The 25342-nt window shown below is 38.9% G+C and overlaps 1 protein-coding gene across 5 annotated transcripts in view; it reads left to right on the forward strand.

Annotated features, from left to right (window-relative positions):
* MTUS1 (microtubule associated scaffold protein 1) overlaps positions 1-25342 on the forward strand; it is a 119841-nt gene that overhangs the window by 11662 nt on the left and 82837 nt on the right. For all 5 annotated transcript variants that reach the window (XM_057382291.1, XM_057382293.1, XM_057382290.1 and 2 more), the window contains exon 2: positions 21914-24086. In XM_057382291.1, the coding sequence (XP_057238274.1) occupies positions 22095-24086 (1992 nt within the window). In that variant the 5' untranslated portion in view covers positions 21914-22094. The remainder of the gene's footprint in view (positions 1-21913; positions 24087-25342) is intronic.

Here is a 25342-nt window from a genome sequence, read left to right on the forward strand (position 1 = left end):
TTTTTTTTTTATTGTCACATAAATATTTAAAGCTTACCTTATTTTGACTTGTAGCTGTCAGTATAGAACTACTGTTTGGCAGCCGGGTTTGACGTAGAATAACAGCACGAAAACTTGCCTATGAACTCTTCCAAAGTTTTTGGGTTTACTAATGCAAAAGAATAACATTTTTAAATGCAGAAGATGAATTTCTATTGTCAGCAGGGGAAGATATCAAATAATGTGTGTCTGTCYACTTTTGTGAAGAAGTATTTTTTTCACACTCTTCAGCTCTTCCAGAAATCACTTACAGAAAAAGGCAAAATGGCCTTTGTACTCAATGACACTGCCTAGAGAAAAATTTAATCTCTGTGGATTAACGGCTGCCTTTCTGCAAACCAGTGACTTTGAGGTTAATGTTTAAATATTTAAATGGATTTGGCAAGTTGCCATTTTAGTGGAACAGAATGTGCTTAGCCCTGAAACTCAAACAGTTCCCTGCATAGCCAAAAAATAAATACTCAATAAAGCAGTTATCTGGTAAATTGAAAGTTTATAATTTAATGCTAATCCTAAACAAGGGTATCCTAAAGAAGGGATATCGATCCAATTTATTTCTATTTAGTTGAGGGCMATTTTTATGGAGGTTATTCAGAACTTTTTACAGAAGTTCTTAGGCTAAATGATAGCACTCACCTGTGGGTCAAAGTCCAGTATAAACAAGTTCTAGTTTAGGGTAGTAAAAATAGTCCTAAAGGATACCGATCTGCATGAAGGAATTGTAAACTTGTTGAAAATGAGCTAACTTCTGAATTCAGATGAATTTATTTTTAGTTATCTTTGTTTGGGTTAGAACATAAGGATTAAGCAAAGGTCTGATGCATGTGAAGCTCAAGCTTAGGGAGTCTCAAATCTTATGGCTGGAAATGGAAGAAGTTAAAGAAGAAAGCCAAGAGCAAGTGCACCTGGCGTTCTTCACATCTCTAGGGCTGTCTTCTTTAATCCAGGGGACTGGATTGCCAGTTTCTGGAAAAGAGGTGGAAGCTTTGGCCTTGAGACTGCATCTCTGATTCTGATCTTAAGGTTGCCAGGAATTTTGTAAAAGCATCCTACTCAGGCRAGTGTTACCTGCCTCTTGTGCCAGATGATGCAAATCCAGGTTTTCTGCCAAGTACCCCAATGATTTTTCTCATTTTCTTCACATTCTGGACTGGTGACTGCATGTTCTTTGTAGCTGAGAGAATGAAGCAGTGTACAAGGCATGCTAAGGTAAGCCTRGTTGGACAGGGAAGACAATTTTCTTTCCTCATCTTGTGTTCTTATACAAATCTCATGTTCAAGTTAAACAAGTGTGTGAATTTTTCAGTATGTATAGATGTGAAATCTCTCAATTTAGAATTCTTAATGAAAATAATTGTAAATCCTGTAASTTCGAGCCTATGAAAGAAGTATTTGAAGTTACGACAACTTCCCAGGCAAGCTAGGATTTTGTTTAACTCAATGATTAAGTTGTGTGGCATTTGTATTGCAGCACAGAAGAGAAGTTGTTTGGGCTAATGTTAGGTGTTTGAGCTCATGTTTGCATCCTAAAGAAAGGATTGATACTTCAAATGGCTAGCAGAATTCATGCATCGSATACTATGATGTGATTTACGTGAGCCAAAGAGGGGTTGGAAATGGTTAGGAAATCTACACRCTATCAAAAGGCATCCTCCTGTCAGCAGTATGAGTGCAACAATTCTAAAACAGGTATGAACTATTTACTTTCTTCCATCATCTGTGTCAATAGCCACAGGCAATTTTATGATAGTTTAATGTATTTAGTGATTTCCTTATAAATGAAGAAAAATTTCTGCTTAAATAACTGTTTCACGGGCCATTTCAGGAAGGGAGGACAGACAGACTGCCTTTGGTTGACCAGCCTCTTCCTGCTGGTGGTTCAGAGTTAATGGTAGCATCAACAAAGAAAAGTTTACTTTTGAGTGCTTTAAAGATGGATAATAAAAGGACATTCTGTGTTTCATTCAAGAAATAACACATTAAATACCTCGGCTAGAAAAATTTTAGTAGGAGTTTTTAAGATGAAAATTTTAAATCTTACTACTGAAGAAAAAGTCTCTTTTCTACTTGCATGTTAAATTAGATGAAGGAGAACAATGTATTCAAACTGTCAGCTTAACTCTCAGAAGATTACAGTGATCTGTGTCTAATGCTGCTGTGTGAAGTCAACTTGCTCCAGCAGCTCTCTTTAACATCATTAGTCTTTGGAAATCTTTTCCATAGGGAAAAGACTCTAGCAGTCAAAAGTGGTAGGCAAGAAATTAAAAAAAAAACTGTTCAGGAAAGCACTCAGATTGCAGATTTAATCAGTTTACAAAATATGAATGGATGGGTCAAGTGGAAGATAAGTTTGGATCTGTTCTGAAGGGAAGAGGAGGAGAGAAGATGGATGGTTGGCAATCCCCCCCCCCCCCTTTTTTTTTTTTCAGGAGATGTTTGGGCTGTACTTAAATAGAGTTAAAGTATGTTAGTCTCCACGAGGGAGATTTTTATAGGTAAAATGAAATAGAAACATAAGTCCAGAACTCAATATTGACTAACCTTAAAGAGCAGCTTTTAAGAAATCCCTACAGTCATAATCATGCCATAATAGCTTAAACTGAGGACCAAGGAAAGTCGCATCATGATGAGGTGATGGCAGGCTTGCCACAGCAGGGGAGAAAGGACCGGTGCATGCAAGCTTCAGCTGGTGCTGCTTTTGTTTTGGGGGTGGTGTTAACACATGGTTGTTAGATGGTGATGGTTAACATATTCTGCCTTGTCCTTTGTGCCAGCTGAGTAGCAGCAGGGTTTACCACCCAGTGATTCTCAGTGCAGATTGCTTATGGTGCTGAGGGTCAGGTTCTTCAGACTGAGTATCCTCCTAGTCAACAGATGTATACTTACTGCTTTTGTTCCTTATGAGTTCATGTTTACGTGTTTTTTTTCCTCTGACAGATCATAGAATCATGGAATGGCCTGAGTTGGAAGGGACCTTAAAGGTCATCTAGTTCCAACCCCCCTGGCATAGGCAGGGATACATTCCATTAGACCGGGTTGCTCAGAGCCCCATCCAACCTAGCCTTGAATGCTTTTAGGCATGGGGCATCCACAACATCTCTGGGCAGTCTGTTCCAGTGCCACACCACMCTCACAGTAAGTAATTTCTTCCTGATATGTAATCTGAATCTACTGTCTTTCAGTTTGTAACCATTCCCCCTTGTCCTGTCRCTATATGCTCTTGTAAATAGTTTCCATCTTTCTGGTAGGCTCCCTTTAGGTGATGGAAGGCTCTAATTAGGATACCCTGATGCCTTCTCTTAGCCTTCATGATTATAGCTTGCAGATAGCTATTTCTATTCTGCAGGTGCTCTGCTCTCTACTTTTCTGTTAGTTTTCTGGTGCAGTGTTTTTCAGATGGTAAGCACAATGAACTGGTAGTCAGTACTTGAGGCTGTGAAATGGGATCTCAGTGCCAAAGTCTTGGCTCTTCCAGTACCATATGCTTCCACTGGTAACTCTGTGGAGCTGTAGGATGCTGTGTGTTAGATGCAGTTGAAAGCCTATTGCTATCCACCTAAGTTTTGCAAGGCAGAAAGAAACCTGGATTTGCCAAATTAATTTGATACCTTGAAGAACTTAAATGCTTCAAAGCTCATTGTTATAGAAGGATTGCCATCTAGGAACATGGGATAGCTGAAACAGTTTCCTGTTCCAAGAGCAATTATTTTATTCGTTTAGCACCATTCATTGCTATTTCTCTGTAGGCAAAAAAATGAGTGTAATGGTGCATTGTCTATTCCCAGTTATAATTAAAGGTAMCTATAATTTCTTGTAATACTTCTGTATGACCTACTGGATGGACATTATGCAGTGGGTATCTTAGATTCATAACTACTTTCTTCTGAAATATTAGAGGGTTTTTATWTAAAAAAGTGTTTGATATTGTGATATTTTAAGAGATTTCAATTGGCTTAATTTCTCATGCTTCAAAATCCAGTCACTGAACTGAATTAATTAAATTAATGCAGAGAAAGTTCTCATTCARAAAGATAAATTATTCTGAAATGTTTAACTTTTCAACTCAGAGTTTGTGTACCCAAAGATAGTGGTTTGTCTGTGTTTAAAACATAGTCAGTGAGCATATAGCATTCAAATGGCTTAATTTAAATGATGAATATGTTACAGTGGAGTTTAATRTAACTATGATAATTTCACATTTAAATTAACTTTGTTAAAATATGCTTGTTTCTATTTATTGGAACTCATTTATACCCTGAGGAAAGAAATATTTTCAGAGGGTGAAAATAACTTTACCACTGTTTCACATAACTGGTGTATTCTAGTTTTCCATCTTTCTTTCTTCCCACTTTTCCTGCAATGCTGAATTAATTTAGAAGCCTAAAGTAAATAGATGTAGCAGCAAGTTATACACTTCCAGGTCAATTCTATAATGTGGTTAAACTAATTGAGTAAAGGAAAGTCTTCAGTTCTTTGGAAGCACCATATTCATCTTTCCTTGCCTGTAGCAGACAGGAATTCAGAGACTGGTTTATGTCACTTAGAAAAAGTGAGSGAGAACTGTTAGTCCATAGGGCAAAAGTGAATAATCATTTGACATGTTGCAACATGACTTTTCTAAACAACTGTTCTTTCCTCAGGCTTTCTGAAGGTAGGCTAAGATTCAATTTATCCAAGCTGCTCTGCAGACTTTTCAGTATAAAATTCTCTGCCAGAATAGCTGTGTGTTGTAGGGATGAATGGGGGTAGGACAGTGATGGTGGGGGAAACCCATGGATTGTGTGTGTGTTTCTCTACAGCATAGGGTCAATGTTTTGCCATGTTCTGCACACTCTGAGCACCCGGCTCCTTGTGGAGAGACATGTTCAGGCAGCATTGATGGCACTGGGCTGCGGGAACTCCAAAGCACAGCAGTTGCTTTGAAGTAACTTTGTAGCCTGACTCTGTATCCGTGCTKTGGTGACCCACAGATTTATGAAAACAGCAGTTTGTGGTTTTAAAGCCTTGCGAGTTCCTCAGTTGCAAAAGAGTGAGTTGACTAAGTCCATCTTCCTCTTACTTCAGACCTGGCCAGGCAGAACTGTGTTTACTTTATTAGCGGAGATTTTGTACCTCACTGTGGATAAGATCTGAAGTGTTATGGATAAGACCTCTTTACAAATATTATTTGTCGAATTTGTGAAGTCCTTGTCAAACTTGCTCTCTTGATGTGTTAGTAGCATGTAGGGAGCTTTTGATGCAGTGCTGAAAATTCATCAGCCTGAATCTTTTATTGCTGCATGGCTGAACTGGTCTCTGAAAGTTGAAATCTTGTGAGAGGACTCCCAGTAGTCTGGCTTCTGTGGTTTTGTTTTGGTTTGGTTTTTCTTCTTCCCTTGTTCTTACTGATCGCTTGTGCTTTTCTGTATGCCTCTGAGAAGAGCTTTTGATGACTAATCTAACTCAGCYTTCTCAACTTGTCTCTTTTAAAAGGCTTGTGCTTTGACTATCATAACTAGTTCGTGGGGTGTGTGTTTCTTTCCTCTGTGCCCTAGTGTTAGATACTGTTATACACCAAATAACTTTCCAGATTAATTACTTGAAGTTGTCTATTATGTAAATACAGAAATATGCTCTCATATGTGGCACTTACAGTTTATTCTTCACTGCTTTGAGGTTGAAAAGATTATTTGTATTTTCTGAAGCTGTTTGCTTAAATGTGGTTCAAAGTAAATCTTCTAGTTGTAAAAATTATRTAGAAGGTGGTAGTATTTTTAGTGGGGTTTGGTGGCTTGTATTGAATGATAAGCAATATTGTGATTGATTTAATGTTCCCTAATGTTTTAAATTTGACAGCTAAAACAAGAAGTATTAGTGGCTTCCACAGTTAAGGGTAAAAACACACCAGGCTGGGAGACAAGTACCAAAAAACCTCCTTCAAGTAGTTTACATATGTTGCTGACACAGTATTTCCTGGAAGGCTGGTAGATGTGTTGGCAAACTAGTTAATATGCCATTTTCTATTATAAGTTTAGGAACTAGAGTCAAGTTCCAGTTCTTAAAATGGAGAGTTGGGGATGATAAACGGCCTCTACTTAGTGGCTTTTTTGGTATTGTCAGTATTTGAAGTGATCTTTAATCATTGATCTTTGCATGCCAAGGTATTCCTTTTCTGTCTGTCTAATCTTTTCTGATCCTGCTATCTTTAGCTGATACAAAATACTGAAACAGGATCTGTCAGTATTTGATTTCTGAATTAAAAGGAAATATCAATGCAACCTTTCAAAGTGATAAAGGAAATGTAATTTGTTTCTCTTTGTGGAAGGGGGAAGACTTTTAAACCTAGAATGGTAAAAAAAAAAAAAARAGGAAATTACTATTTCAAAATTTATTCAAGCCAATACAGTTACTGACTTGAATGTATTATTGAATTTAATAAATGYACAGTTTGTAGGCAGGATTAACTTAACCTACAAACAAGCATGCAGTGTTTATGGACAGAGTTCAATATCTGGGCAAGCAAATCAGTGACTGTGTAAAAACTCACAGTTTTAATGCATTTTTTTACTCACAGCCAGTGGGCTGGCTGCCTCTTGCTGCCTCAATCCTTTAGTGGTTCAGAGGTTTTGTCAAACAAGCAAGTAGCAACAGCTACACCTTAACWTTAGCGCTACTGTGATTTGTTTCAGGAAGAAAGCTAAAAAATCCCAAACTGTGCAGGAGGAAAGGCTGGATACAGCAGTCTGCTTATGGGTCTTTGTTAGATAAAAGTAGTGATTATTTCTAAAAAGATCCCAGAAGTAACTTTTGAAGGACTGTAGTACAGTGATAATATCTTAAATTTATGATGCTATTTTTTAGGCTATCTAACAACCTTTTAAGAACAGATACTATTTTCAGTGTTCTCCTATTCTAAACCTGAAATGGTAGAGGAGGTATTAGTTTTGTGCCTGCATTTTGATACCTCACATCTTCATCTGTGGCTTTCTGTTGTCATAGAGTAGGACAGCAACATTTTTTCCCAAAAAGCTTAAGATTTTTCTTAATATAATGTCTTTATCTTATTGATGCTAAAAGGTGAAGAGTGCATGCAGGCAAGTGTGTGCATGTGAGGAACAGTGTCTAATACACTTAAACAGTCAGAGTGGAAGCTGGTGCTCAGTGTCAGGTGTCCCTCGCAGCCAGGCAGATTTCGCCCATAGCACCGTGGGCTAACATCTCCAGCCTAAAGTTCTGGGCAAGTGCATTRAGCTGAATCTGCTTAAATGTTTAACAGAACTGCTGTGGACTCTGACCTATATTCTTTTCTGTAAGTAAGCACAGATGCGTTTTTCAAACAGAAAAGGGGAAACCATTGTCACAGTTCACTAATGTGCTGCTTTTCATTTCTCCCCCTAGTCTGATCATTTTCTCAGCAGATGAAGTGAAGGGGAGTGCAGGCTATGGAGASAGTGGTGGGGTCCACAAATTTTCTTTTCCCTACTGTGATCTGAGGGAGCAGTGGGGTCTGAAGTGATTGCATAGTACCARTTGGTGGCTGGAAATGGGCTTTCATCTGTGGGGAAAAGGGACCAATTGTATGATTCATGTATATTCTGTTCCTGGTCACTCTGCTGTAGATGAGGCTGTCTGTGGCAACACATTCATGTCCTTGAAAAGCAAATGTGCCCATCTGTCTTGGAAGAGGCCTCCTGACTTCCGGCTTTCAACTTGACTTTGATTTACCCAGGGGGCTTTAGTTAGTGCAGGTGATTTGTGTTTGCATCAATACAGTGGCTCAGTTTTGTTCTGTATAAGAAATAAAACTGTTGCCACTAAAGCATTTAACCAATATCTGAAAGTCTGCAAGTACCTTCTGTTAGAAGCAGCTAGTGACTGGTATTTCTCTGTATATATTCTTTATAAATAAGTGTGACAGTATTGGCATCTTGTTTCTTTCTGAATATGGTAGGTGATTAAGCAAAAAGTGTTCTTGTGACTCTCACTCACCTCTAACTCTTCCCCCCACCTGCCACTCCCAAGTCAGTAGTCTGAAGGCCAGCTTTGTGGTTCTGCTCTGAGTGGGGACTTTTATCCAGACACTGTTTCCCAGAAAGGGCCTTTATTTTTCTTTCTAAGTTGATTAGAACTTKTGGGGTTTTTTTCCCAGGCATCTAGTGTGTGTGCACTTGTTGGGATTTATTCTAACTGTGAGGAAGACATGGCAGCCTGCAGTCAGGAGAGTCTGGTATTGGTGTGTCCCACCATCCTGATGATTCTCTTTGTAGTTGTTACTGTTCCAGTGAGAGTGCAGTTGTGATAGCTGCATCTGCTTGGTTGTTAAATTTGGTTAGGTGGTTCCTCTTGTGTTGGAGAATCTGTCAGCTTTCCTGGACTCAGCTGGCTCTGTGTGTATTGGCAAAGAGCTGGGATGTCATGCCAGGGCTGTCAAACTCTTGTGGTTCATGTAATATGAGATACATGAAACTTGGCAGCCTCATTTTGAGAGAAGTCTGGTGGTGAGACCACAGGAATGTTCTCTAAGTTGATACTTGGTTTCCCCTTCCATAGTTAACATTTTGAATGTATTGACCTAGGTACACACAAGATGAATCTGCTCAGGCCGTGGGGTAAGTCTTTGCAAATATGGACTTCTGGTCTTGGTTTTGGTGCTGTGGTTTCAGTTAGCAAAGCATGACTTTGGCTTTGTTATTACATAGTTTGATTCAGAATAGAATCAATTCACCTGTAGTTGGTTTGGGATCCGAATTATTCATTGGTCTAACTGTTGATGTACATACATACTGTATGTTGAAAACTTACCAGGGATCTTAGTAAATATATTGGGTGTTATTTAACGATTGAGTATTTTCTAGTTAAATATTGGAGTAGTATTTTCTCCTTGTAGACTATAAATGAGTTACATTTTATGTCAAAGAGTATGATAGAGATAGGTATGTAATTCATCAAGTCAACCTAACAGCAAGCTCCAGTGTATTATTGCACTGAATCAGGGGCTGCRATAAGACTTGTGATTGCTTTGTCAAATAGCTTTTAAAATGTATTCTCTGCTGTGTGGTCATATGAGCAAACAAACAGGTACTGACATACAAATAAACCTTAATACTGAGGTTTATTCCATTTTACTTCTGTGGAATCTAATGCTGAGCAAGCTTGTTGAAGTAAGCACAGTMTGATAGTGGTGTTTCTTGTGTTCAGACCGTTATGTGCAAATTAACTGAGCCATGTGATAGGATGAAGATGTAAAAACTCGTTGGTAAGCTGGTGCACAGAATTGAACAGGAGAAGGCACTCATGGCAGCAGTGTTCTTGTGTTATCAAAGATTACTGTACTTAAGACCTCTGGTTTGTTGGTGTGTGAATGTCACATTATGTGTAAGGTTCTTTGCTCTTTAGTGGAGTCTGTGGGAATCTCCCAAGTATATTGGAGATAGAAAACATACTTATATAGYTTCCAGCTTCTCTGCTATAGCATGTGTTTGGCTTGGATTTGGCTTGTATTACCACCTGCTATGTGAAAATACAGTTTCTTTATAGTACATGGAATGGCAGGTTTGTATACCTAAAYAATTTTTGAGAATGAGTGTAATTTGTCCATAGGACTTAAATTTGTTAGTGGCCAACTTCTAATTTGAAATATGGATGGGAATAATTGAAAACCCCAAATTCTCAATCTTGATATGGGATCTTGGAGTTCAGGGACAYGATGGGGAAGACCACCAGTTTTGGTGCCACTACTAAGAGGCGAGTGGTAGACTGGTAGAACTTAAAACCTCTAGAAACTGGAAGTTTAAACAGGCAGTTGCTCTTACTTCTGCCTTGGGTGGGGAGAGAAAGATTTTATGAAACAGTTCAGGAGACTTTAGTACAGTTTACTATTATGAAAACAGTTGCTTTTGCTACCTATCACACGTGCCATTCTCTGTATTACAATGTTTTGTGAAGAAAATAGTCAAAGGACTCAGTCCAACAACTTCTGCGGTGGAAGGCTTGATTGTCTTACACACAATTTGATTTTTAGACTAATATATATGCCTCAATAGAGGTTGTTTACCTGTCATGGGGTCATTCAACAAGACCCATTTTTCTCCTTTCTGATTTAAAAAAATGGATTTTTTTTAAACCCTTATCAGTGGGCAGAAAATTAAGTACTTTGAAATTAAGTTCTCAGGGCATCAGTCAGTCTGTCATTTGTAGGATCAGAAGAGTAGGACCAACTTGAGTACTTGGTATTTGCTCACAGATTGAACCTTGACCTCCTGTGTGATGACTGTCCCAGTCCCTGGGTATTGTACTCCCTTCTGACTTGTGGCATACATAGTTTTGACCAGGATTTTCCTTGTAGATGGAAGAAATTCAGCACAAGGAAGCTTATTGTGCCCAGTATATTCCTAGAACTATTTTGMAGATACTGTTCCTTGTTACTTCTTTCAGCAAACTTTTGAATGTTTTTAAGCCTAACCACCAAATACTGTTTTGCAATCCTGAAGGCTTGGCTGTTGCTGGACTTGCCAGAGGACTGAAGCAAGTGGTTTCCAGGTGCCAATCCCTTCTGCCACTGCTTCTTGTGAGGCAATTTCCTCTGGAGAAAGTTCCTAATGCAGCATTAATTTCTTGCAGTTGACATTTATACTACCCAAATGGTTTGTGAAAGCACCTCTGGTATGTTTAATTTGGCTCAGAGAAAACAGCACTCCAGTGGTGGATTTGAAGGGAAAACRTCAAGGTAGAAACAGCCTCCTCTTCCAGGAGCATCCCCCAATACCTGATGAAAGAGGGAAAAAGCACTGTTAAATACTCTCTAAAAGTAAAGAAACAGAAGTGAGAGATCCAGTGGGTCTTGTGGATTCTCCTGGATGTTCTGCTCAGCTCAACTTTTTTTGCTCAGGTTTTGGCAGTTAGGGCTATGTTTTTGCCTAGCCAGGAGAAGCTTAATAACTTTCTCCCCTATTCGTTTTCTAAGATTGCTCAGTACTGTGTGTGTGTTGTGGTTTGAGATTTTTGTTTTGTTGGGGTTTTTTTCTCCCTTGTATAGGCAACCCTTCTCAATGCASGCTGCTCCAGCATTCTGGGATTTCAGTTACTAGAGACGTTGTATCAACAAGTTGTGCATGCTGAGTCCTGATTGAGCAGRACATGAGGATCTTCATGTGTGCATTGTGAATTGGTGGATTTTCACATGGACTTTTAGAACCTGCAGTATTGTTTACAAGCTTTGTTAAACTTGCTGCTGGTAGAGGAAATAATTCTCTCATGCAAACTTAAATAAACTGAGATTGCTTTCAAAAGGAAATTGGTCACCCTTCACAGAGTAGTATTTGGTTGTGCAAGTTTAATTGACTTTTAGAGGTACCTGAGCAACAGTTTTTTGTTTATTTTTTTTCCAACAGTATTTCTTCCTCATTCCCTAGCACCCCCTGCCAATGCAATGTGAGCCCAAATACATGGCCATGTGCAAGAATTGTTTTCCTGCTTCTTTAAGMTGAAATGCTGGAGTTTCTTGTCTGTGTTCCAAACTAACATCAGGTGTATGAAGTTCCTCAAGTATGCTTCTTTGTATTAGGCCTTTGAAGGAGCTTTCCACCTGCACTGCAGAGTGGTGAAATATTTGCCATATCAAAGTATTTCTGACTTGCCTCTGATCCTTGCCTCTAATAATAGTTCTGTGACTTTCTGTACTCTTAAACGACTGACCCAGAAGCTGCCATTTGGTGCCGGAACTTAGCAGGACTAAATAATAAAGGTCTGTGACCAACGTAAATCCAGAATATTCTGCCTCAGTTAATGATGGGGTATGTATTGTGTCCTTCTATGAATACTGGAAAGTGCAGCATGGGAGAAACTTGTGCATAGTGATGCTTTGAATCCTGGTGCTTTCTACAGCTTTGAGCCARGGAAGTTTTGGGTTTTGACTGTAAGAATATGAAAGTATAATTTAAATATAATCTTTGCCTGTCCCCGTGCAGAATCTATAGAAGTTGCAGAAATTTTTTCCCTCTCAAGACTTTTTTAGAAAGCCCTAATGAAAAGCTTTATTGGTRTTCTTCCAGTTATTTACTGCTGCAAATTTGAATTTCTTAAATACRTTTTGGCTTGATAAGTGGTATTGTATAGGTTGCTGCTAAGAAGACTGGATGTCTGTAGAATGATTGCTTAGAAGTGTACCAGATCAGAATGGTGGCCTCTAAATCATCATGCTGCTGTCACTGCCTGTATGCAGTTTTGCTCCATCRGGCTTATAAAACCAGTGGAGGCAAAGCCAGAAAGGTTAAATGTGGGGTGAGTTGTATTGCACACTGGGTAGTCTATACATGGCACCAAGTCCTAATGGCTGCAGGGGACCAATCCATGTATACAGGTGAATTACCTGACTGAGGGTGCCGTATGGCTTAAGTAATGTGTGATCAGTCCTTGTAAAAATGACAAAGCTGACGCTCAAAAAACTAGCCAGAGGAAGAGAGAGGCAGTTTTTGCCTGTTAAATCATGAGGCCCTGTTATGTTATCAGTAACTCAAGGTTTATGATCTAGTTTATTATAAAACCAGAGGGTTGCTTTTTCACTTGGTAGCACAGAGACAGTACTCTGCCAGTGTGTGCAATGTCCTCTAGCTGTGCATTTCTCTCATCTAATGGAAGTCTGTACAGAAGCTGAAACTCCGTGGGGAGCATCAAGTATGGATGTGGCACTGGATATGTAACACTTCTGTCCCTGCTTGTGGCATTTATTTTGGTCAGTCTTGAGTTGCAATCAAAGTTAATGTTCCCATGTAACTGTAGTTCCAGGGTGTCTGCAGTGATGTGGTGATGATGTTTATACACTTTTCTCTTGTGGGAAGTTGTCCTGTCAGCKATTAGTTGAATGGGGAGAACTTACGGAGGAGTTTACATTTGAAGTTATAGCATCCTTCAGCTCTCTGATTAAAGTTTTAGTAGACAGTTGGCTATGCTGTAAAACAAATGTAGTCTGTAATAAGCACCATGTGGATTTTATGCTTGACATGAGGCAAGTTGATTAAAGAAAAGTATTAAAAGAATAGATTTGCATCACTTGAGTTTTAAGGAAGAAATTTATTATTCTTTTCTAGATTACAGCTTTCTTGTGGGATCTTAGAGGGACTGACAGAATGATTTCTGTGCAGGAGCTCTGAGTCCTGCTGTTGCCTCACAGATGCAGAACAYCCCTCTCCAGGAGTGCTGTTCAGGGCTCAAATGGAGCCCCATCCCAAGAGCCAAGGGGAAACTGCAGGGCATGAATGGCGGCCTGCATGTCTGGATGCCTCTCAGGGAGATCACTTGGGTAGTCTTGCCCTGGCAGCCTTTCAAGCAATATGTACCCAGCTTGCCSTTCTCTGCAGTCCTTCACCCTAAAGGTCCTGGTGGAATTTCAGCCCTTGTGGAATTTCAGGCTGCAGGCAGCCTGTTGTCAGCTGTGTCAAGCAGCATAGTGAGCTCGTGCTTTCCAGAGAGCGCTGACTGCGGCCTGCTACCCCACAGTGTTGCATAAACCACGCTGCTCCCCTTTTTATTTTTTTTTTTGAAGCAGCTCTGCAAAACTGCCATGATATATTTCTTGCAATTTGTCTGTTGCAAAGGTGCTGTGCTGTATTTAGCTTTACAGAGCTGGTCGCTCTTGGATTCACAGGCTTTTGTCTATTGGGTCCACAAGGGAAAAAACCAAAAAATGTAGAAAGAATAAAACTCTTATATCAGGACTGATCTCACTGTGAGAAACAGTTTCCTTTGTAGGAAAAATAACAAGGTTCTATTGTGAATATAAACCGAACGTGTTTTATTTGGGTTATTTTTGCCTGAGACTGCAACATTTGGAACAACGGTTGTGAATTGCCCCCTCGCTCCAGATCCCAGTTGTACAACACTGAAGGTGAAATACTGGCAAAACGGTTGGGATTTAAACTCCTGTCCAACAATACTTGCTGAAAATCCTCAACAACCATTACACCTTTAGGACTTCTAATCATTGGGTTGGTGCTGCTTCCGATTTGGCTACCAAAATATTATTTCCTGTAACCAGTGTACTGCAGTTTTGTTAAATTTTCTTTTCACTACGTAGAATCAGTAGCCTTAAATATTTTTTAAGTCTAAAAGCTCTTTAACTGGCAAATGCAGCATCTTCAGAATTAAATTCTGCTGTGATGCTGTTGCTGTGCAAAAGTCCAGTCCAAACTCAGTGGTAGAATTTCATGTAGAGTCAGTGGAAGCTGTTCTTGGCTGACTGTAGTCTTTACTGAATGAATGACCACTTCTGCACAACAAACAAATTTTTGAGTCTGCAAAAAATGCAAGCTGATTAGATTTTCGTCTTGGTTAATGTGAGAAATCCTAAGCATATTGACTCRTTCTTCAATTTCTACTGCAGAGGAATAGCGAGGCAAAGATGCTGCTCTTTCAGTCATTAAAGATCATTTTTATCTGCTTTTTCAAATAAATTAAGTTATAGATTCTTTGCACAGAATATTCCACTAGAGGTAAATAATACTGCTATACTTACTGTATCTTGCTTCACTACAGGTTATGTTGAGAGTACTCCAAATGCTCTGTAAACTAGTCCATATCATGTGTCTGTGATAAATATAGCCAGTTGCTGAAAGGCTTCTGAGTTTTAGGTGAAGATCTAAAGGACATTCAACGCATGGGAGCAGATGAGTCTTTCTGTGTCCTTAACTGGCTTGATTCCATTGATAGAGTCACCATACTAGGAATACTGATAATTTCAGCTGTAAGTTATAYAGTACTCACACTAGGGCTGTGGGCACAGATGCTTCATAAAACGTTCAGGAGCATGGAAAGTTTCAAGTTAGCACATAACCTTAAGAGCTCTCAGTGTGTGCTCCCTGGCACATTGTGGTAGTGCTTAAAGCTTTTTSTCCTCTGATCAAGTTGTGGCTCAACTTGATTCTCATTAAGAATCTCAATGATTCTCATTAAGAAGCAACAACCATTTATTTTTTCCCAGGGTTACAACTGGCATTTCACCCTTGCAGTGTGGTGCTACTTCTGCAGAGTATTTCTGTGTCTTGTACTTGCTGTTTTGTGAAAGATTTGTACTTGTCAGTCAAGAGGAGATTAGCAGCAGACAGTCTTCACTTAAATATTATTTAGTAAATACTCAGGACATTTAAACCCCAAATTAAAAAAAAAATAAAAACCCACAAAAACAAACAAACAACAACAAAAAAAAAAAAACAAACCAAGAGCCATAAAGCCGCCAGCAAAAGCATTTTGCTATTTGTTTTGAGAATCTAGGGTGTAATGACTATTCTGCACTGCTTCCCTGTGTACTTCCCTGCACTTCCCTTCCCTGTTTCTTTATTAGATTTGACTTAGCTAGGATAAGAAGCAAGAGAGGAACAWAGGGCAAGTAAAGGGGATGACAGCTCTGTAAAGAAAGAGAAACATATCATGCAGAGAAGTATTAGTAGGAGGACTGACCTATTAGTTTGGAASAGTTTCTACTTTGACTGTTCGAAGTTGATTTAAAGAAAAATGGGCAGCAAGGTTCTGATGACTGAAATTTCATCTGAGAATGGGAAATCATGATCAAAAATGTAGGATGAGAGATGTCAGGAAAATTGCTGGGTATCTGAAGAGTAGAAACTAGAGGGTGTTCTTGAGGCGCACAAACTGTATTTGCTCTATGTGAGTGTCGGGATAGACCCAGCAGGAGTTCCCAAAGTATTTTTGTTCTTCATAATTATTGCTACCTTTCTTCCTACGCTGATAATATTTCAGTCTTAGGGGGAAAATTCCCATGAATAATCCTGGCCTACTGTTTCATAGGTTCAAGAGTTCAGTTCAAGTACTGTTTCAAAGCTTCAGGATACCAAAAAGTGTGAATGCACCCTTTAAAATGGTAGCAGTGGACAAAATCAATTTCAGCAGAATACCAGGAAACAAAGAAGGTGAGCTGTGTTTATAATCCCTATCTAGGCAAATAACTTGAACACTGATGAGATTATTGAACACTGGGCTCTGACAGTAGCAGTCTTGTTTGTGCTTTCCTATTCAATCGAGTCTTTCAAAAAGGACCTGAGCCTTGACCTTCCAAGGAAGTGCCATAATAAATGTACTGTTTGTTTTTTCAGGTTCAAACTCCTTACTTTCTTTTAAACTGAAAGTTTATCCTTCCTTGTAAAAGGACATATGCTATTGCTGAATGATTTAGTTGTGATAAAATAGCCAAAAAAAAATTCCTGAACTATCTTTCTGAAAATGTGATGTCTAATTTCTCAGTAAGAAAGAACTTAATGGAATTCTTGCAAGTTCCTGAAGAGGAATAGGCTGAGTATTAATCTCATGGAAAACATGCACAGGCTTTGTTTATGATGGTAATGGATAAACAAATTATAACTAAGTATATAACTGACCTTGTGTACAGTTGTGTATGGCACAATGCTTTGAAAACCTTGTTAAGTATATTGGTTATCTAAGTAAAAGATGGGCTTTTTGCTTCTTTTAAAAAAAATCATTGGGCCAGTCTTCCACTTCTGAATAAAGACTTCTCCTAAAACTTATCTTACAATAAAATTCAAAAGTTGTCAGTTATTAAAGGAAGAACTGTGTTTTTAAGACACTGTATAAATCCATTGGATTGCCTGTGTATTATATACYTAAAAATAGACTGAAACTGAAAATAGAGAGAATAACCTAACATCCTTAAAGATGGGACAAGAACAATGGCCAGGGTGTATAAGCAATTAAATAGATAAGTTCTTCTCATCTTAGGAAAGCAATGACTATGGGCAAGGAAAAGAAGGGTCTGAATGACATTGAAACTTTTCACTGAACCAGTGCTTTGAGGAGTGAATCACTGGAGGGCTGTGAGTTTGGGGAAAGTGCTAGCATTGGTGTCTCATAACTATTTACACATTGCTAGGATAAACTATTAGGGTTGATGTGCCTGTTAGGATCACCTGTTAGTCTAACTTTTGGGGTAGTGTGGTGGKGGGTCATGGTTTGAGCATCTTATGGATGCCAACACCTCTTGCACAATTTAGGGACGTCTGATTTCTGCAGTAGAACTGCCATTCTACTTCACTTCTTCTGTATCTTAGAGGCAAGATGTTAACTGATTAAAATTCAGTTGTTTACTATAACTTTTACGTTACGCTGCTGTTTCAGTCTTGAAGCAAATAGCCAAGTAGAAGGCAAAACCTGGTGGTTTATGTCTCTGGAAGTGACACTACTCCTTCAGTAAAACATGCCTCTGTGATAGCTTGCGAACGTAACTTGCACATTATTTCTGTTTACTGCAGCAAGTGTCTAGCATGGTTTCTGACTTCTAAAATGGTTTTGGCTAAAGCTTTCAGATATTGCTTAGCTACCCTCTGGAGTGGATTTGTTTTTGGTKTGGTGATTTGTTGTTTTTCTTTTTTTGTTCTTTTATAAACACTTTCRTAGTACACTCACTGTTAATACTGTGTATTCTTAAGCAAGCAATGCCATTAGCATATGAGCACTTAATGTAATTTACTTTTAGGAGCAGATTGTACTTGTAGTGTTATAAATGTTTGGGTGCAGTAGTTATAGGAGCTTTACCTACCTTGTCTATAATAGTTTGAATTAACTTGGCAATAGTCCAGTTCACATTAGGATGTGATATTACTGAGGTGGACAGAGAGCTTCAAAATCTGCAATTCTGAATAAATGCAGCATTACCATTGTGTGTTTTTCCAGCACCTTTTTATGCAGCACATTTGAGTGACAGTGGGCAGCATGTTGGGAGGAGGCCTGGTTGCTATAGACTCCCTTCTGGATGATGCCATTTCTGCTTTCAGGTTTATATGGTGAAAAAGTCATACTTTTGTGATTGTGTTGTGTTCCAGGCTGTGGTCAAGTAAACTGGTTGTGGTGTAATGGGTTAACATATGAAATGCCATGTATGATTTTGGATTTCAGGGACTGTSATAATCATGACCATGTAATACAGTTTTCTGCTGGAATGCTGATGCTGCATTTTGTCTGGTGTCAAAGCATGTTCGGTTAATTAGAGCATTTCTAGACTGCCTCCCTGCATGTTTGGGCACATCCTCTCCTTTCAGATTCATTCCTGATCCCATGTCCCCCTTCACACAGGGGGACAAACATAGCTGATGGTTTTGAGCAAATGCTGCATAGTCATTTGCTTGAAAGGATCAAGTTCCAGATGGGGTACCARAAAAAGTGTTAATTATTATTACTGTCTGCATTGTGGCACTAACACAAACTTTGTGTGGCTGTAATAATTTGAATTGCTGTAACAATTTTTCAACCTGTGGGTTGAATTATATGTTGTAATTGATCTGGTTTTGATTCCTGTTTACCTTGCACTGAACGAGTCACTGTCCCCCTGCCTTTTAACAGCATACCCCTGGACACCTCTTCTTGGTCAGTAGAAGTGACAAGATCTTGCTCTGAGCCCAGTTCTATACGTTGTAGCGTATTTCTTCTGGATCTGGGGCTGCTAGCAGTCAGTACCTCCTTTTTTAATAGAATCTACTTGCCAAGCTTCTTTCCTTTTTTTTTTTTTTTTTTTTTTTTTTTTTCCTATCTCCAAGTGGTACTACTGTTACCCCAAGCTCTTACATCTGTTGAAGAAGGGGAAAACTTACGAGCTCACATAGTGAGGACTTCCTCTGCTGTGTGTAAGCACTTGAGGTGCGCAACTGAAATTAGCCAAGCTGAGCTCTACTGAAGGCACAAAAAACAGCTGAACTGTTTGCCACTGCCCTGTTGCGTGTTGTGGAGGCCAGGCATGCATAATGCTTGATGTCAGACAAAGTCAAAGCAAGTTTATTAGTATTTAGTTTAGCGAATTCTCAAGTCACTACTTGCCAGGAACAGTGTGTTCTCAGCGAGGGCAAGTGTTGCGTCTGTGCATCTGCTACCCACCCCCCCCATGGAGGAGATGCTGGACTGAGGTTAATTTTTCATTCAGCCTTCTACAGCAAATCTTAAGCAAAAGAATTTCTCATCACCCAGAAGTGTTTTCATAAGCTTAATGAACATATTTCATAAACTTAATGAGCATATTRGTATATGGAGAGTTACAGAATGTCAGCTCTTTGAGGAGCAATGTTCATCTAGGTTACAGATTTTCTACATTGTAGCTGATCATTAGGAATACCTCTCTTTTTATGCAGAATGCTTTCAGGACTCTAAATGAATGTGAAGCTGTATTTGAAACTGGTCAACTTGCTCATGAAAATGTTGATTACTAAAGTGAAAATTTGCTTTAAAGATAKTTGAATTGCTATATGCTCTCTGGTTATGTGAATGTCCAGAGTACTGAGTAAACAGACTTGTATRCACACATGTACACTTTGATATCTGCAACTTTAATGTACTTTCTCATTTCTCTACTCATTATCAAAACTACTTTTATTTTTCTTGGAGCTTCTTTAGCATCAGTTGAATCAAAGTTTGCTTAGCTACCTGTGTTTCAAATTTTGACACTATCAGCTACCATACTGTAAGGTAATGCATCATTCTTTACATATTTAGGATCTTAGTCTTGCTAAGTCTTGGTATATTGAAATTGCCTATTTTCTGCAGAAAGTAAGCTCTTGAAAGAGGTAAGACTTCTGGTTTGTTGAGTTACTGTTGAATCAAAATGGAATCTTTAACTTTTGTTGCATGACTAGGTTTAAGGGCAAGTAGAAACAAGTTTTAATATGTCAAAACAACAATGAAAGCAAAGTTCATAAATATTTCTCAGCAGTTGATTCTGTGATTGACTTAAACTAAWGGAAAATTATTCTGAACAGGTTCCTGCCCTGCCTTCAGGGAAGACTTTTTTGGAAGAACTCTTCAATGTGCTTTAAGTTTTGTAATTGAATGTGAAAATAAGGGTACTACAGTTGTTTATGCATTTATAGGGATTGAATAGTACTGCTAAGCAAAAGATCAGCCTTGAGGAATCAGGAGATTTTTTTAGCTAGAAAAATAATTTTATCTTGGGGGAGGGAGTGGGGGCAGAGAAGGATGTGCTGTCTGATGTCGGTAGTTTTGTTTCCTTGTTTCATGGTCTTCTTACCCTCAATCTGAGTCAGATGTTCAAACTACCATGTAAAGACAAGGTTGTGGACCAGAAGCCACTGTGTTTGGTTTATAGAGCAGGCAAATTCTTGCAGTTCTAGAACAGTCTGAGTTTGGGTGCTGCTTTTGTACTCAAAACTGTTTATGGGCCCTGCAACTTTGTACTTTTCATTAATACGATAAAAGGTTTGTTTTGAATGTAGTTACTCAAACTGTGTTTCCAGCTGAAGGAAAGTAAGGTTTAAGGAAAAAAATTAATTTTGAATAATTCAAGAAGTAACTTACCTTTTGCTGCTTAGTGTGCTGGTTTCAATTTACGCTTTCTGAAGTATTTGTGGATAAGTTTACTTTCTTTCCCCTGCTGTGGTTTCCARATGGATTCTGTGAGGATTTAAACTTTTTTGTTAAAGAATGAATCAAAAGTTTCTTCTCTTCCCAAAACTAACATGTTTCCCACAGCAGTCTTTGATTCCTCTACAAAAATATGATCACAGGATTATTCTTCAATGTGCCTAATCAACATTGCTACAGTAGAAGTCTATTATTAGTATTATCATATCTTCCGATCTTGTAACAGCTGTCTTGTTGTATTGCATCCAGTATTATCACCATAGTTGAAACAGTCAAATAGTTTCAGACTTTGATATAAATTCTTCAGTGAATTATGAGTTATTCTGCCTACCCTACGTACTTAATCCTGTACATTTCCTGTTGCTCTCTTTACACCAAATTTCAAATATCTCATTACATCAGTGTCCTTGTTTGAGGATACCGCACTGATGTCTGTATGTTTGGTTAAACACCACAGGCCTGTTTGCTCATGGTTTTTGATGACAAGTATCCTTCTTCCTGCTCTTTGATTGGGGAGTGTAATCTGTCATTCCAGACATGCGAAGGTGTTCAACACTTGTCTAATGGTCCTTTTCCTTCTGTTGGGAAGCTGACCTTTGTCAGTGAATGCCTCTTCAGCCTGATTGCATTGTCAGTGAACTTCCAACCTATGCAGGTTTTATTACTCTGAAAGTGAGTGCTGGCAGATTCCCCAGCCACTGCAACCATATCTTATAGATCTGGAGTTCTTCCTACCTCTGGTCTCATTTCTGGTACTAGGAGCCTTTCATGTGGGGTTGAGCTATGGAGGTCCTCCAGCTGCTTTGGACAGTTTCATCTTCTGTTTCATCAACATCCTCGTGGTTTTGGTACTAGGTGCAATCTTAGCACTTGTTAGGAATTTGTCCCTATATGTTGCAAGAGCTCTTCTTTCCTAGTTTGTGCATCTCCACCCCATGTGTGGCCAGTTGTCCTCCATCGTCTGTCCAAGTCTAACCTGCCCTTTGACATTTCCGTAGGGTTTTGGGTCAGGATATGTGGCTCTGCTCTGATGGAGAGGACACTGGAATTGTTTCCTCACTTGGCTAATCTCGTGTCATCTTTATAGAAGATGGAGGCAGTTACCTGGTATGGAATTGATCTCCACAGACTCTAAAGGGGTCACATGCATCTACCAGTAGGCTGCCCCAGCAGCATGGGGGCAGTGCACTGTTGTAACTCTAGAGCTGATCACAAACCTCTCTTTATTTCAACTCATACATCTTAAACAACTCTTCGAAAATCTTCAGCTGCCTCTGCTATACATTGTTGCCTCAAAGGGCTGGAAAAAGGCCTTCATTGCAGAGAAAACCTGATCTCTGGGATGTTACTGCTCTGTATCAGGGGATGAGGACTGAAGTTTTTCTTCAGTGGGATTCTGAGTGTTGCTTCTATATTGCTGCTCTGACGTCTGAAAACTATGAGTTTAAGAATCCTTACTGTCTTAAAATCGTGGTTTGGCTAACTTTTTAAAGTTTCTTTTTAATTCTAGAACGTTTGAATCTTCTTGGGAAACACAGAAACAAAGAACTGCTTTTTAAATATCTTCAGGACAATTGACACATTTCAGGGAAAAGCGGTTGTTTTTTTTTCTCCAAAGTTCAGAAGAATTTGCTTTCTCTGCGATTTTAAAGAAGTCTAAAATGAAAACGGTTTAAAATTTAGCCTTCAAAATGAATGTTGGGAAGTCCGATGACAAAGCAAAGAATGGCTTGAAATCTTCCTTACTTATAAGGGATGAAAATGGAAATAACTATGCCTGTAACAGAGCTACACCTTCCTCAGAGAATTGTGCCAGCAAGATGCACAGTAATTCAACTGATCAAAATACAGTGGCTGAGCATGAAGGTGATACTACTTTTGAATATAAGGGTGACTTCAGAAGTCTTTTAAACCAGCAGTGTATTGAAGTACTTGATCTGAAGGACACACCTGGTAAATATAACTGGACCGGAGCTCCGTTGGGAGATACAGATGCTGCTTGCATGTATTCTGTGACTGAACAGACTTGTATGTGTCCTCTGAACTGTGACTTGAAAGCAATGACAAACTTAGAGAAAGGTGACTTTGCTATGGCAAAAATGCAAAATCAGTGTATCAAACACTCAGTGCCTTACAGTCAGACTGACTCTAAATGTGTACTAGCTCTTCCTGCTTCAGAGCAGAACATGCAGTCCCTGCAAAATGACAGGGCATGCTGCCAGCTGAGCACATTGGATGTTACTAATGTTACAGATGAAACTCTGGGAACTGATCAAAATGATGACATACATCTGGGAGAAACATTGATCTCTTCTGAAGTATATACCAGACAGAAAWTTTCTAGAACCAGCTCAGAAAGAACACCTAATTTCACCTCTGCAGATGTTGAACATTATCAAAAAGACACTATCGAGACTGATAAGGAATCACAAGAAACAGAAGCACAGGCTGTAGAACTAGCTGCTGGATGTATAGATCTTTATAGGCGAGATGTATTATCACCTTTTATTAGTATTAATAAAGATGACCAAGTGAAATCCTTGCAGATTACTCCTGACCATGATGAAACTGGGAATTCTATTGCTGAAACATACATGGATAGTCTTGTAAATAGTGTGCACCTTCTCCCAGTAGATGAAATGGATGGAGAACAAAAATCAGAGAAACCCAGTGAACCCTTAACCAAAGAACAAATTATTGCTGGAAATGCTGCGCTTCAGGATATGTGCAACATCCCTTCTGTAAATTGCGATGTACCAAAATTAAAGAAGACTGTTATGACTGAACTGAAATGCGAAGCAACTTTTGTAGTCTTCAGTCCAATGGCTGATGAAAGCAATTTGTCTCTCTGTACTTCAACCCCTAAAGAACAGTCAAAAAATAGAACTTTTTCTGTTTCAGCTTTGGAAGAACTTGGAGACAAGTCTTCTAAACTAAGACCAAATGAAAAATTTGTAGGAGGGCATAACAGAAGATCTGTGCTGAAAGGTAATTCAGATCAAACTGCAAGAAAACCAGTGGGCAGGTCTCCTATTGCATCAACAATAACCAAAGCAAAGAAGTCTGAGATTGTTAATTTTCCCAAACCTAATTTTAAAAATGTTAAGCCAAAGGTTGTGTCTAGACCTGTGCTACAGTCAAGAGACAGTGCATCATTGAAACAGGCTTCCCAGTCCCCTCGACTGTCATCTGTCTCCTCACCTTCACGGGTTGGTTCCCCGAGGCAATTGTCCTCCTCTRTAAAAGTGCTGAAAAAGACAATAGATCTGGCTAAAGATCCTAAGGTGGAATTGTCTGTGAATAAGCCCCATAATCATGTTAACAAACACCTCTTCACTAGCCAAGTCGTACATGCCACAACACATCCCAGAAACATCCCAGCTTCCCACAAGGCTTCGAAAACACCTGTGTTAAAGCAAAGTCCACAAGACATTGACAAAGCAAGCGCTACCCATTCGGCATGCTCCTTGGCTTCTGCTGTGCTTCCAACAAGTGGAGAGAACTCGAAAGAGATGCTAAATGATGAAATGGAAAGTTCAAACTCCTTAATGGCGCCTTGTGCTCCAAACATCGACCTGAACAAAGGTGAAACAGAGCAAAGCAGCAATGTAGGAGTGCTTCTGGAAGCTACGCTGGTAAAAGATAAAGCAAATGTAACATTTCACGTGCACTCTGTTCCTTTGGTAAGTTTTTTTTTCTGTCATACTTATTTGTCTATTTTGTACGTTTGCAGAAAGGATGTTCAGTATTGCACAGTGTGGAAATTGTGGAATGGGTTTGGTGTCTACAGACGTTAACTGTAGTGTCGATTTCTGAGTGGAGTGTCTCCCCCAGTAAAGACAGGGAAGAAGTACTGTTTTAGAAGCTAGTTGCACTTAGCCTCAGCTGCAATTTAGTGTGTCCACATTAATCTTATTCCATAGTATAAATTTTTTTTAGTAAGGTCTTTTTAGGACAATACAGTTTGTATGATGCCTAATAAAAGCAAACAAGTCTTAATTTGGTCAACCTTGTAAAATTGCTTAGCATAATTTGGTGATGTTTTCTAAATACAGCTTTTAATATATATTTTCTCAAGATAATTGTAGTGGTGCTGTAGCTTCAGATAGACATTAGAGATAAATAGCTGTTTTCAGTATTTTATTTCAAAATGTGCTTTAGAACTAAAGTAGACTTTTTAAAAGTAGTTTTGTAAATGTTGTGTATATATTAACAGTAACACAAGTCACACAAAACCCAGAGACCAAAAAGCTTGTGAAACATTCTATTTTTAACAACTTAATTTCACTTTCTGCTTTGTACAGTTTGGGAGTTTATTTGTCTGAAGTAAAACTGGCACTCATTAGAATAGTTACGAGTAGTCAGGAAATATTTCTCATGCAGAGGGCATATACCTGGTTTTAGGCTGTCAGCCAGCTGGAAGGTGCAAACTTCCTKGCCGGGAGGTATGCATGTGCTGGTTGGTTGGGAAATATTTTAGGATGAGTCAGCTGCCTGTCAGGAGAAACCTGCTGCTTTCAAATACACTGAAAGAAGGTGAAAAGAAAATCAACAAAGGGAAAGAAGGGAAGAGTGTTGGGGTTGGATTGACCAGGATTTCAGGAGGTGTGATAGGGACATTGGAGTCTTGGTGCTATATGAAGGCTCTCCTGTTGCTGGCTTGTGGGTTCAACAGCTTACTTTAAATCAATGAAATGGAAGCAGCAGTTGTTACTGGTAAAACTGTCATGGTCTGAATTTTTGACAGACTTCACAAATTCACCAGAAAAGTTCCTGTAAAACTCAGTATATCAGGGAAGATACTTAGAACATTTTTGAAACATTGCACAAGAAATTAATAAGTAGTATTATTTATTAGAATAATAATTTAACTTGAAAACTTAAATTAGCATGAAAGCAAGAATGGTCTATTTTAATTCTGAAGTTTTTAAGACTTTGG

Source organism: Malurus melanocephalus, unplaced genomic scaffold, assembly GCF_030028575.1.
Source record: "Malurus melanocephalus ecotype Western Australia unplaced genomic scaffold, MMel_1.1 scaffold_563, whole genome shotgun sequence".
Lineage (NCBI taxonomy): Eukaryota > Metazoa > Chordata > Aves > Passeriformes > Maluridae > Malurus > Malurus melanocephalus.